This window comes from Anser brachyrhynchus (assembly GCF_964034855.1).
Source record: "Anser brachyrhynchus genome assembly, chromosome: 24".
NCBI lineage: Eukaryota > Metazoa > Chordata > Aves > Anseriformes > Anatidae > Anser > Anser brachyrhynchus.
In genome coordinates, this window is record NC_137717.1 from 276,144 (window position 1) to 289,583 (window position 13,440).

The 13,440-nt window shown below is 56.6% G+C and overlaps 1 protein-coding gene across 3 annotated transcripts in view; it reads left to right on the forward strand.

Annotated features, from left to right (window-relative positions):
• The window catches only part of RUNX3 (RUNX family transcription factor 3), a 60,834-nt gene that overhangs the window by 17,651 nt on the left and 29,743 nt on the right, over positions 1 to 13,440 (forward strand). Inside the window, exons 1-4 of one of the 3 annotated variants that reach the window (XM_080566883.1) lie at positions 2,489 to 3,582; positions 3,672 to 3,916; positions 4,969 to 5,125; positions 10,105 to 10,209. In XM_080566883.1, the coding sequence (XP_080423009.1) occupies positions 3,069 to 3,582; positions 3,672 to 3,916; positions 4,969 to 5,125; positions 10,105 to 10,209 (1,021 nt within the window). In that variant the 5' untranslated portion in view covers positions 2,489 to 3,068. Of the gene's footprint in view, positions 1 to 2,488; positions 3,583 to 3,671; positions 3,917 to 4,968; positions 5,126 to 10,104; positions 10,210 to 13,440 lie in introns of those variants that run through there. The other 2 variants (XM_080566882.1, XM_080566884.1) reach the window with 2 other exon arrangements.

Consider the following 13,440-nt stretch of genomic DNA (forward strand, 5'->3'; position numbering starts at 1 on the left):
GCGTGAACACCTCTTTGCTGGAACAGATGCTGGGTTGCTTTGCTGAGCTTTGCTCGTCTTGGGATGACCAGCCAATCTGAAGTTGGGGGAAGTCTGATTTACCACCGCTCGATGTTTTGGGTTGCATTTTGTGTTGCTGCAAGGTAGGGCAGCTTTGTACCTATGCAATGGAGAAGTGCAGGGCAAAAAAATGATGCAACAGGTTGTGGGAGTGAGCCTGCCTCCCATTGCTCAGAAGTTAAAAAAAAATAAGTCAGCATGGGGTGTCAGAGGGTGCTAGTGTGAGTAGCTTTCGGGGTGGCTGCAGGGGAGGGGCGGGACATGGTACGCTGCACACCTGGAAATACCCAGCCTGGGTGACTGACTCCAGGTATTTTGGGGAGGCATTTATACGGTACCTTGAGGACACTGAGATGATGCAACTAGTTGCCCTTTTGAGCATGTTGTTACCAGTATAAAAACGGATTTGAGCAATTCATGGACAGCAGGGCTGCAAATGGACACTGGCATAAGGCAGGAATGTGCCTTCATCATACCTGAATGCGGAGGTAATAGCAGGAGGGTGGACTATGGAAATCATCCAGGTTTGTGCCCTCTCTCTAAATAGCATCACCTCTCCTCACCAAAAGATGTAGTGATTTGGGCTAGATGAAACAGATTTGCATAAAGCTTGATGAAAGGTAAGAGCCTCCTGGGGAGGCCAGCGCTGTGTGACCACAGTGCTTACAAAGTCCTGGTGCAGAGCAGCCCATCACCACACACCAGCTGGACAAACGCCCGAGGACGGGCTGCTCCTGCCCACCAGCATGCCCCCAGCTGGGCATTGCCAGGCCCAGGCCCGCCCGTGCTGGGGGACACCAGCTTCTCCGTGCAAGCGCCCAAAACCCGTGAATGGGTTTGATGTGCTCCATGGCAGGTGCTCAGGCCCTCCCTGGCTGCAGTAAATGGATTATATTCTCACTTTGTGGCATCTATAAGCAGGAGAAGACCTTGTCACCTCTGCTGGTGGGGAACAGGCTGGGAGGAAGGGGGCCAAGGTGCTGTGTCACTGTCCATGCTCTGCAGGGATGTCGGGTTTTAGGGAGAGACACTTTAAAGGCAAGTTCCCAGCAGGACTTTAAAGAAAAAAGAAAAAAAAAAAGACACGAAAAGCAGGAAATGTAAAGCCAGTAAACTTAGAAACGAGCATCGTGCAGCTCTGTCCCACCGGGACCCCCCACACCGTCCCAGCCCGGTGCTCCGTCTGAGAGCAGCCGGGCGGGGGGGGAACGCGGGGGCCCCGGGGCCGCGCCTCGCTCTCCATCGGGGAGAACCCGTGCAGCGGGGAAGAACCGAGACCGAAATCGCACCGGTGGGGACCGCAGGGCGAGGTCGGCAGCCGCGGCGGGGCTCTGCGAGGCCTGGGCAGCGCCGGCCCCCCCGCCCAGCCCCGGCACGGCCCCGGTCCGGGGCGGCAGCGGCCCGGGCAGCCCCGTCGCGCCCGCCCCGTCGCGGAGCCGCCGCGCGGAGCCCCGGCGCCCACCGGCGGCCGCGCGGCCGCACTGCAGCGCTGCCCGCCGCGCCGCGCAGGCGTGCTGTGCCCCCCCCCTCCCGCATCCCCTCCGTGCCACCCCCGAGGGGACCGGGGGGGCGGCGGGGATCGAGCCCCGGCCGGCCCCGGTGGGAGGCCGCGACAAGCCCGGCCCGCCCGTGGCGCTGCCCCGGGCTCCGCGCCGAGCGGGGGCAGCCGCGTTCTGCGCGCGTCCCCCTCGCTGCTACACGGGGGCAAAAAATAGCAGTGAGCGCGGCGGCCCCGCGGCCCGGCGAGCTTTCCCCTAAAAAGGGCAGGATCGCAGCGCCTCCGCGCAGAGAGCCGCCGGGAGACGCCCGGCACGCGGGGGCCGGCGGCCGACCCCCCGGGCAAGCTCGGGGCCGGCGCTGTCCCCGGCACCGGTGCGGCTCCCGCGGGGCCGGAGCGGCTTCCCTGTGTGCCCCGGTTACCAACGGGGCACCGCCGCGAGGGAACCTCCGCTCCTCCCTCCTCTCTCTCTATTAAATTATTTCTTTGTTCGCTCATTTTGACACACGCAGATTTTTTCTCTCGGTCGTGTCCCCGGCTCGGCTCTTGCCGGCAGCGGAAGGGGAGCCTGGCCCGGGCTCCTCCGCGCCCTGCGGCTTGCGGGGGGAAAATGTTTCGGCAGTTCGAGGCGGGATTCGTCAAAACAAGAATTCCTTTTAGTTTTAAGGGAAGCCGTGTCGCACGCAGCCCCGCGCAGCGCGGGCCGGGGCCCGCTGCGGCCCAGCCGGCTGCGCTCCGCCGCCAGCCCCGACGTGCGGTGCCGGCCCCGAACCTGCGGGAAGCCGCTGAGCCCCCCCGCGCCGCTCAGGCCCGACCGCGGAGCGCGGAGCTCGTCCCCGCCGCGGCGGAGCCGGGCCGCGGGGCAAAGAAATCCCCGCCTCGCCCCTCCGCCGCCGCCCCCCGCCCGCCCCCGGCGCGGCTCGCTTCGCGGCGCGGCGTTTCCGCGGGCAGCCGCAAAGAGCCCGACGCCTTCGTTTTGTTCCTGCAGAACCGGTCGCTTCGCCGCCGAGTTTTCTCGCCAACGATTCCGGCCGGGGCCGCCGGCCGTGCCCAGACCCGCAGACCCCGCAGAGCCGCCGGGGGCGCCGGGCACCGCGGGCGCCCCGGGAGCGCCCGAGGCTGAGGCGGCTTCCAGCTTTCGGGGGCCAGAAAGCGGAGGCCGGGGAGCCGCGGCTTGCAGCGCGGTTTGCGGGGAGAGCCGCCCCTCGGCGTAAGCCGGCGGGGCCCGGCGGCGCGGCCTCGGCTCCCCTCGTCCCGCGGTGACCGAGCCGCGCCGGGGGGTCGCGGGCGGCGGCACCGGGAGCGCTCCGCGGCGGGGAGAGGGACGGGCCTCGCTCCCTGCCGCGCCTCACGGCCACGGCGGCGCCTCCGGCCCCAGCCCGGCCCCATCGCGCCCCAAACCCCCCCGGCGGCGGCGGCGGCGAGAAGCCGCCGGGGCCCCGACGTGCGCCCGCCCGGCCCGTACGGCCCGGAGGGGAGGGGCCCCGCGAGGCCACGCCTCCTTCGAGAGATGCCCCGCCCCTCTTCGGCGCTCTCCCCGCCCCCTTTCGGTGTGGCCACGCCCCCGAGGCCCCCAGGAGCCGGGGGGCGGGCGGGGACGAGGCCCCTCGCGGCCGCCCCATTGGCGCGGCGCCCCGTCCTTCAGGCGCGGCCCGCCCCCCCGGGGCCGGCAGTAAATACGGTACCGGGCGGCGCAGCTGACACTGGGGAGCTGCTTTCGGGGCCGCCCGGCGGAGGGGACCCGCCTGCAGCCGAGCGCGCCCGGCCGCGACGTGGCTGTGCCGGGGCTCCGCGCCGCCTTTCCCCGGGCGGGGCGGGCGGGACCGCAGCGAGGCCTCCGGAGACGCGCCCCGGAGCCGGGCAGGAGCAGCCCCCCCGCGCCGCTCGCCCCGGGCCGCCCCGCCGAGCACGGAAATCTGCCGGGACGGAGCGAGGCGGCGCGGGCCCCGGCTGCTGCTGCCCGAGCCGCCCGCGGGGAGCGCCCCCGCCGCGCCCCGCCGCCAGAGCCGCGCCGCAGCCGAGCGGTGGGCGCCGGGCCTCGCCGGGCCACTCTTCGTCCCCCCCGGCTGCGGCGGTTCCCTGACGCCCGCTGTTGTGATGCGTATTCCCGTAGACCCGAGCACCAGCAGGCGCTTCACACCCCCCTCCACGGCATTCCCCTGCGGTAAGATGGGAGAGAACAGCGGGGCGCTGGGGGCCGCCGCGCCGGGCGCCCGGGCGCGACCCGAGGTGCGCTCCGTCGTGGATGTACTGGCCGACCACGCCGGAGAGCTGGTGCGCACCGACAGCCCCAACTTCTTGTGCTCCGTGCTGCCGTCCCACTGGAGGTGCAACAAGACGCTGCCCGTCGCCTTCAAGGTAAGCCGGGAGGTCCGGGGAAGGCTGCGGGGCGCCGGGTCCCGCTACCCCCTCCTGCCCTCCGTTCCGACCCGCTCGCCTCTCTCCCCCCGCCCCTTTCATTTTAACTCGCTCCTGACATCACCTTCACGAGAACCTCTTTTATTATTTTTAATCAAGTCTCTGCATTGCCCTGCGGTCACCGCATCTTAGATATTCCGTACAGTTAGGAGCTCTCGGGCAACTTTGAAGTTTAATGAGAGTGGAGGTTAATTACCTTCCCGGGAGAGGGAGAGGGAGGCAGGGACGGGAGATCTAATCTGCAAGAAGAAAGCGAAGAGCTGGAGCGCCGGCACCGGGTTGCGCTGCCCGAGCCCCGCGTGCCTCCCCACGGCTCCGCTCCCGCGGGACGGGACGGGACGGGGCGGCCCAACGGGGTGCATCGGGACGGGCGGCCCCGCTGCGCGCCCGGCGCTGGGGCCGGGGGAACGGGGCCAAGGCGAAAAAAGCGAGAAGAGCGGCGGGAGGAGAGGCGGGGGAATCAGGAGGGGCTGGAGAGCAGGGCCGGGCTCCGGGCAGCCCGGCGAGGCGGGGAGGTTTTTTACAAACCGGGTCCCCCGGCCGTGCGCTGTCGCCGGGAGCGCGGGGCGCCGCTCCGCGGACCGGGGCCGCTTCGTCGTCCGCCGGTCGCTTCTCCTCTGGGCGGCCGCGCAGAGCCAGCGGCTCCCCCGGGCCGCGCTGCCCGCGGAGCTCCGGGGCCCCGGGCGCGGCCGCCCCGCGCTCGGCAGCGAGTTTCTCCCGAAGCGAACAAAATAAATCTGCGGTTCGCCCCGGCCGGGGCCGTGCGGCGGACAGACCCTCGCTACTTCTTACCCCCCGTTTTAGCTCATTTTCCCTTTCCCCATCCGTGTTTTGGTTTGTGTGTGTTTTTTTTTTCTTCGGTTTTCCTCGGGGACTCGGGTTGCTTTTGGTTTTGGTTTGTCTTTGAGGGGGCTTGAGGGGAGCGAAACCGTAGGGCAGGTTAGCTCAGACCGCAGTTAAGCTCAGCCTAAAATCCTTTCGTCCTGCCCTAGGTTGTAGCCCTCGGAGATGTACCTGATGGGACGGTGGTAACGGTGATGGCAGGGAATGATGAAAACTACTCTGCAGAGCTCCGCAATGCCTCCGCCGTGATGAAAAACCAAGTAGCAAGATTTAACGATCTCAGATTTGTTGGGAGAAGCGGCAGGGGTAGGTATCGGCCAGGAAATGGTTGGCCTTCTTATTCGGCTTTTATTTTCTCTAAGAAAAGCAAAAGTTTATTTTACTTTAACGGCATATTTCTCGCGAGCCAATGGAGGTGGTTTTGCTGCTGCGGGCTGGGCTCCTCGGGCAGGGAGGAAACCTTCAGCACCGAAGTGGTTCCTGAGTGGGCCGTGGGCAGTGGGGCAGTTGGAGGGATGTGGTAGCATCCCTGGCTGCTCCCCGCAGAGCAGATCTGGTGGCGGCTTTGTTCCGCTCCTCCCTGGGGTTTTTCTCTGCCGAGACATCAGGCACAGATGGTGCAGGAAAAGAAACCTTGTTGTAAAACCAATGTGGTGTTGTAATGCAACCCCTCTCAGGTGCATGGGTTTCACTCAAAAGTGTGCACGCACGGGCTGGTAGGCAGCCCCAGCCCAAGTACCTCTAAATTTATGGAGCGTCTTCTTGGAGAGATAAGGCAGACAGGTGATGCTGCTGGAGCCTGGGTCCCCTCTGCAGTCAGAGGCAGGTGGATGTACCTGGGGTCTGATGAGGCAATAATCCACCTTCTTGCTAGCTGTTAAAGGGTGCAAATCAAATGGTTTGAAGTTCTTATTAGAAGAATAATCCAGTGCTCTGCATGGAGTAGGTGCGGTGAGTAGGGTTGCAGAGAGATTCATTCAAATTGCTGTGGGCAATACTGCCAACAGGGATGCGGGAGCTGGGGCAGTTGCAGGTCTGAGTGCCTTTTGGGGAAGATGCATTTATTTTTCCCTATGCTTGCTGCGTGGGAAACTAGAACAGAAATTTTACCTTCTGTCTCTAGAGACTGGCTCTGTCATTTATCCTTAAACCGATCGCAGTACTGGCTTTTTGAAAACAAATCGTCAAAGAAATCCGTCCCTGCTATCTGAGAAAAGCAGAACAAATCCCCTGAAAATACTGGAAAGCCAGTGGGTGTTGAGAGGAGATCCCTGTGTGCCTTTTACTCCTGCATGATTCCTCACAGCCGCATTTTACCTGAATTTCAAATAGTATAAATAGAATTTCAGCATTTCATCACCAATAAACACTACAGACTAAACTGCTTAATTGTTAATTAAAAGAAAATGGACATATGATAGCATTTTCTCAGTCTTTGAATGTATACATACAATGTCAGATGTATTTTGACTTCTCTGCATTAATTAAAAGCAGTGATGTTAGGAATTATTTGCATGTAATAACTGTTTACTTGTTCCTCTTTATGAAACTTGAATAGTTTACATTCTTTCATACATTTCCTTTTTCCTGTTGGCTCCTTCTCCAAATTGCAGTTTCTTTAAAACTCTCCACTTAACTGGTTGCAGGTTGATGGATGGAAAATGTTTTTCTTTTATGAATTAAGCTTTCATTTCTGTAATCAATTATTCTCTTAGGCTCTTTTCTTTCTGTTTTTTTCATTCTCCTTACACAAATTTCTAAACTGAATGCAACCCAATCTCATCTTGACTCTTGAATTCATTATTAACTTTCCTCCTGCAATCCCAAGCTCTGAATTAACAGTAGTTTACAGTCTACTGAAAGTGGCTGGGTGAATCGTCTCCTTCCTCCAGCAGAGTCCTGGCAAACGCTCATTACAGCAGTGGAAACACCTCTGCTGCCTCTAACAGGCTTTGGAGCCAGCAAGAAGTTTTAACTCAAGTGTGGATTTCTTTACCTATTCTTATGGGATGAGGCTTTGTAGTGTTTGCACAGACCTAACTCCAGTAGGGCTCCCTGGTGCTGTGTGAAAGAGGCACGGTGGGGTTTTCTTGCAGCTTGAAGCGTGTGCTTAGTTCCCTGTGCACGGCTGTGCTTTCTCAGCAAGGGGCTCCTTGAGGCGTATTTAGTGCTAAAAATCGTTTAAATTGAATTTTTATTCTGGGTGCCACACTTAATTTCTCTTGTTTTGTTTTAATCTCAACGTCCAGTGTTGGTTTTGTTAATTCTGGTGGAAATCTGAATTTGCTGCAAAATATTTTGTTGGAACAAAGTTCTGTGTGTGTAAAAGCTTGTGTAAATACTGTGTGTGTACGTGTGCGCTTGTAAGCACGCACAGCCTGTGTCCACCGACTAACAGCAAGTAAGTGTGCCTGAGCTGCAGGAGCATCGGAACCAGGGAGGCTCTTGTTTTGAAAACAGGAGCTGAAGTGGTTCAGAGCCGGCCACTTCTGTCCCTATCGTGTGGGTCACCTAGCACTGTGAGCCGCCCGGGGGCAGGGAAAAAAGCAGGTTCTTACCTCCCCCTCTCCAAAATTACCGTCCCCGTGTGCAGGACGAAGGGAGGGGAAAAGGGCCGGGTCCCCGGCCTCTCTCGAATAAAGATTTCTGCTCATATTTCGCCATATAAAATGAAAGCCGAGGGCAAGGGGATGCTGCAGTGTGCGCTGCGCCCCCGGCTGCTCTCCCGGCCAGGGACCGTCCCCACGGAGCATCTCCCGGAGCCGCGGGTGCTGCCCGGACCCACCGGGGGAGCCGGGCTTCTTCCCGAGCGGCTGCTGGGGCCGGGGAGCGGTGGGAAGGAGTAACCACAGCCCGGCTTCCCGAGAAGGCGGGAAATGAGTAAAAATGGTGCTGAGTAATAATTGTCATTTTCAACTCATGGGAGGATTTTTGAGAGCTGTTAGAGACGCAAAATGTCACGGCCGGCTCCGCTCTGCAGCCATCCTCCCTGGGGACGCTGCTCCCCGCGCAGAGGTGTTTGTATCTGCGGTGAGCAGGGAGTGAAACCGAAAGGCAGGGGAATTGTCGCTTGGAAAAGAAAAATAATTAAAATTAGAAAAAAAATCACACCTAGGAGAAGGTAGCGGCGCTGAGCACGGAGCTGTGAGCTCCGCTCAGCACCCGCTGGGTGCCCAGGGTGCTCCCCGCGCCGGCCGCGCTGCCTGCTCCCACCGCGCTGCGCTCACACGCGAACAAAAAGGGCTCTCTCCCATTGCCTTTCTTCCCGTGAAATAGCTTCCTAAATAATTTCTTCTAATAATCCTCATCTGTGCACTCGGTTTCTGCAGACATTTTGCTAACAAGTACTCTGCTTGTGTCGGTTGTTTTTATGTGAACGCAGTCAACGGGAGCCTCCGTGCTCCGCAGGCTGTGGCAGCGTGGCTCTTTGGTGCAGGTTGGCGGCGAGGCTGCTTCATTGGGGGTTACGTTTTCATTTGAGAGGGTAAAAAAAAAAAAAAAAGAATCCCTCTTGTGTGGAGAATGAGCTGAAGGGTTGTGCACTGTCTGGTCTAATTTTGAAAGCTGAAGTCGGCATGGATTGTTTTCTGGCTTTCACAAATCCTTCTTGCCGTCTGCCTTAAAGCCAGCCTTAACACCCCCTCCCTCCCCCCAACACTCCTGTAGAGAAACTTCCCACCTGAGATAACTGCTCAGTGTTCTCTGCAGGAGATAATTTCTTTTTCTATTTATTCTTTTTTTCTTTTCCTGCCTAGCTGTGTAAATACAATAAATTATTTTTGCTATAGGCACTCTCAGATCCACCCTTATAGACAGATGGTGGTTGGGATCTGGAAAACTCTAACCCAGGGAAGAGGGAGAGGAGGCTGTTTCTTGCTGCTCGGTGGAGGTGTTTGTGAGTGAAGCGAAGGCTGGAGGAGCTCGGGGGCGACTGGGCAGGCACTTCAGGGCGATTTCTGCTGGGTTTTCTGCCTCTGAAATACCGCCTGCCTTTGAAATCCCGTGGCGATTGCTCTTGGGGGATCGGCTGGCGCGGTTCCCTTGCACGCACACGCAGCCCCCCCTTTACCCGCGGAACTCCCAAACGCTGCGGGGATGCCCCGGGAGGGGGCGGGAGAGCCGAGGCCCTTTCAGGAGGAGCCGGCGCTGCCGAGCCCTGCGACTGGCGATGGTGTCCCCGACCCGCCAGCAACGGGCAGAGGTCTGCGAGCGGGTGCTGGGGGGGAGCGGGGGCCGGGCCGGGGGCGTGCTGCTGCCGCTTCCCTCTCTGCATGGGGAGAAAATGCCCTCTGCGATGCCAGAAGCATTTGGGGGTTGCAAATGGAAACGTGTTCCACCAGAAAATGTCACTGTTGTGCTCTTGCAAACTTTGGGTTTGGAGAGCTTTTCACCACCTACCTCCCTGCTCCCCACTTTTTTTTTCCAATAATTAAAAAAAAAAAAAGTGAAAAGCTTGGTGCATCAAAAGCATCACTAAAAGCCCACCATGATGATGTATGAAATCTTTTTCTGGCAGCGTGTTCCTGGTCTCCATTTGGGGCTGGGGGGACAGGAACAAAGGGACAGTCCCCGCAGCCCATGGGGCCACGCGTGTGGTGGCCAGTTCTGGTGCACAAAGCTGGGCATATTTGGTGCAGGCTTTGCAGTTTCCAATTTCTGCTGCAGCCTGGCATGAGCACACGTGGGCTGTGTGCCGCAGGTGCCCCCATGGCCAAGAGCCCAGTGTAGCTCCCCTCCAAACCTACCTGTGTAGGTGCTTCTGCAGGGCCACAGCCACCAGTTTTACCCAGCAAATACCATCATCCATCATGTCTAAACTGATGTGATCTTGTCTGATTGTTCCTCTAGGAGTATTCCATGGGTGCCAGGACCCAAATCTGTCCCTTGCAGAGGGGATCCAGTGTCCAGTGCTGCATTTTGGGGCTGGATTCCCATGGGAAAAAGGGAAATGTCCAAACAGGGAAGCAACAGGAAGCTGCTGTGGGTAGAGGGGTTGATACTGGGAGAGGGGAGGGGAAGGGGGAAAAGTGACTTTTCTGTCCAGGAAGGTTCAGGCTCCTGCTCTGAACCAGGTCCAAGTCTGTCTTCGCTGCAGCCAGCTGAACCCCAGCAGGAGCTGGCCGAGCTTTGTCTTGACAATAATGTCTCATAAAATTAACTGATATGTGTGTTGGAGTTTGGTGTATGTAGATATTTGTGTCTGAGTTTTCTCCAGCAGGAGCAATTTACTCTCAAAGGAGCTGAACCTATGTGAATATCCTCTTTTCTCTCCCCCCCTCCCTTAGGAAAAAGCTTTACCCTGACGATCACAGTGTTCACCAACCCCACCCAAGTCGCTACCTATCACCGAGCCATTAAAGTGACTGTAGACGGACCCCGGGAGCCACGAAGTAAGTTATGTTTTATTGGCTGCTGCTGAGCAGTGTGGGGGGCTGTCACAGGGGGCTGAACTTTCCCTGGCCATGCGGATGAAGGATGCCTCTGCGGCTGGGGCAGCTGCCTTTCGCAGCGCACAGAGCAAAGACGACGGTGTGGTCAGGCAAACCCCAGGAGTGTGTCTGGATTGTCTTCGTTTTCTTTTTCTCCATGGAGCACCGCGTGTGTCCTGCCTGCTGCTTGTTCCCTCTTGTTGTGCTCCGTGTCCCCTCAAGGTCTGTGCGGTTGTACAGCCCTGCTCCTCGTGGCACTTGGGATGCAGTAGAAATGACAAGGGCTCAACCGTGGGGGTGTGCAACGCATTTTGGGGTGGGGGGAGTTATGAAGCTGGAGATTCTGTGCCCTGCTTCAGAGGCTGAATTTCTGATTAATTACATGTTTGCAGGTTTTCCATGCTCTGTGCTTCTATTTGCCTGTCTGTCCACGTGGGCCCAGGAGAGCTCGCAGGGCACCTTCCCCTTCTGTTTGTTGGCAGTTTCACTTTCAGGTTGTCAAAACCTCTGTCTGGTAGTGGCCGCTGATGGAGGCTGCGTTGCTTGAGAAAACCAAGCAGACGATTCAACTACAGAACCATCTTTCTGTTGTGATCAAGAAGGGTCTTTTGGATATAGCGGGGCTGGCAGTGTCTCTGCAATGGCAGCTGCAGACTGGCTGCGCTTGGTTGATTTTTGGAGTTGGGGTAGTTTAAATTCATCTTGGAGTACCTCTCCTATGATCAGAGGGGATTGGGGAAATGCTCCAATAATGTCAGCAGGAGGAGTTTCCAACTTCCTTGACTACTTGCTTGGTGGGACCCCTGTGAGGTGGGGTCCCAGGGCCTCATTCCCAGCCCTCTGTTGCTGTCCTTCTGCTTCAGCTCTGCCTTCCTGCATGCTCAGCACCACCCTGGGGACTATAAAGCAGAGTTTGTTCGCTTAGCATGTAAAGCCATCAGTGCCCAAATTTAAGGGAAACAGTTTGATCCTTCTAAATATGCTTTAGAAAATATTTTCTGTTGATGCTGTCGCTGGGCCATCAGCACCCCTTGATGTCAAGCCAGGTCAAGGCTGTTACCTCTGCAAGACAGTTTTATTTGCCTTGTTTTTTGTTGATTTTTTTTTGGTCCCCTTTTTAATTTTTTCTTTTTTTATTTTATTTTTTATTTTTTAATGTTGGATCTTGGGGTGTTAGAAGCTTTATATAAGCCTGTTGGGCTGCTGATCTGGAGTGCTTGTTTGCAGAGCCGGTGCCTAGGCACTGCAATGCTGTGGGTTTTTTGGTGTTTTGTTTTTTAAAACCATAAGCATAAGGCATGTCCCTGTTACAGTGCTGTGGCAGTGGAGAGCAAACATGGGTCATGGTGGGCACTGCAAACACCTGGGAATGGGCAACCAAGGCTGGGAGGGGGAAAGCAGGCAGGGTTTGGGCAGGGAGTTGCATAACTGTTCCATGTCAGGAATAGAAACCAGGTCTCGGCTCCTGGTTCAGCCCCTTGTCTGCTGTATCAGATCGCCTTTCTAATAATAATAATCATCATCATCATCACCATCATAGGGAATACATAAATAATAATACAAGGCAAGATAGTTACTACTCTTAGTGTTTGGTTTGCTCTGACTTCACCAACGTTCAGCACTTGCCAAAACCAAGCTGAATCATACCCACTCCTCATTTTGAATTTCAACATGTTGGTTGATCATTACTGATCTTTAATTTAAACTTTCCGATACGGAGGCGCAGGATTTGTAGCTAGGCAGGGAGCTGTGGGTTTGAGCCGTGGACACTCCTGGCCTTGGTGCCGTGCCTTCATTTTGCACAATTAGCTAAAACCTGAGGATGGAGCAGCTGGCCCTGACTCTTGCTTGGTTTGCCTGAGGGATGCCGTCCTGGCGTGCAAGGTCAGCAGTTTGCTGCTTTTTTTCTGATTTGTGTACCTCATAATGTTTGTGCTGAATATTTAGGCTCTTTAATGAGCTCTGTGTAGTATTCATTTGTTGCTTATTCGCTTGTCTTGTGTGGACCCTAAAGGTCAATCTTTTTCCTCATCCCAGTACTTCCCCCACTCCCCAAATCCTATAAAATGCTGATCTGAAGAGTTTAAACCTAAGCTGTAGTTCTTCTGCTTTCTGCAGATGGTCATAGGTTTGTTGGCTGTAAAGGTCATATTTGTAAGCCCCAGGTCAAACTGGGAATTCATTCATGTCTTGTGAAAATACAGTCTTACACTGTATGGGAAAAATTTAAAAAAAAAAAAGTTCTCGCCTTTGTCATACTTCATTGGTTTTCATTTTCTAATTAATCTGAAATTTAAAAAAATAAAACTACATTTGTCCCTGCCTGTCCCTGCAGAAATCCTGGCTGTAAAATGATGTTGGCCCACCTGGTCACAGAAACCAAAGGTGGTTTTCCTGGCTAACCTGCCACTGGGTGGCTCTCCGGGATAGCACCCCTGGGAGTGCCTGGCACCTGCTGACCTGGGAAGGGAGCTGGTAAGGCTCCGGTAACAACCGTCTCTGGCCATGCACGACAGCTCGTGCTCCCCTCCCCTGCTTGGTTTTGGGAGAACTGCCGGCAGGACTTGCAATTATTTTTATACATGCATGGATATTACATAGGTGCTTTTATAGATGTAAATATATATGTAAAAATATTTTTCCCCTTCTTGGCTGCCCTGTTGCAAATGAGAAGGATGTGGTGCGTGGTGGCTCCTCTTGTGCATGACTGGCGTTGGCTGGTGCTGGAGGCTGGACACGGCTGGGGAGGGGCTGGTGTGATCGTGTGGAAAAGCATCCTTCATACGGAAAGAATTGGCCATTTGTCTTGGTATCCTGGGAAAGCCCTGGGCATCATCTTCTCAGATGCGGTGAAATTCCTCCAGCAAATGTTCTCGTGGGGTTTTTGGCCAGAAACGCGGCTCTGCTCCACGCCCCACCTCTGAGCTTCCCATTCATCTTCCACCCCTGTCCCATCACTTCATCTCAGCCCTTGAGCAAGTCTTTTAACTAAAGCTTTGCCCAGAAAACATCTGAGGAGTTTGAAATCAAGTTGAGTTGGGTGAGAAATTGCAGGGACCCGGGTTGCAGCCAAAGCCCATTGCGGGGCCAGTGGTTAAAACCCGGATGGGGAGACTGGGAGAGCCAGACCGATGTGTTGAAGACACCCAGATGTGCTTGTTTGGAGGACCCATGGCAAAACTGTGGGTTATA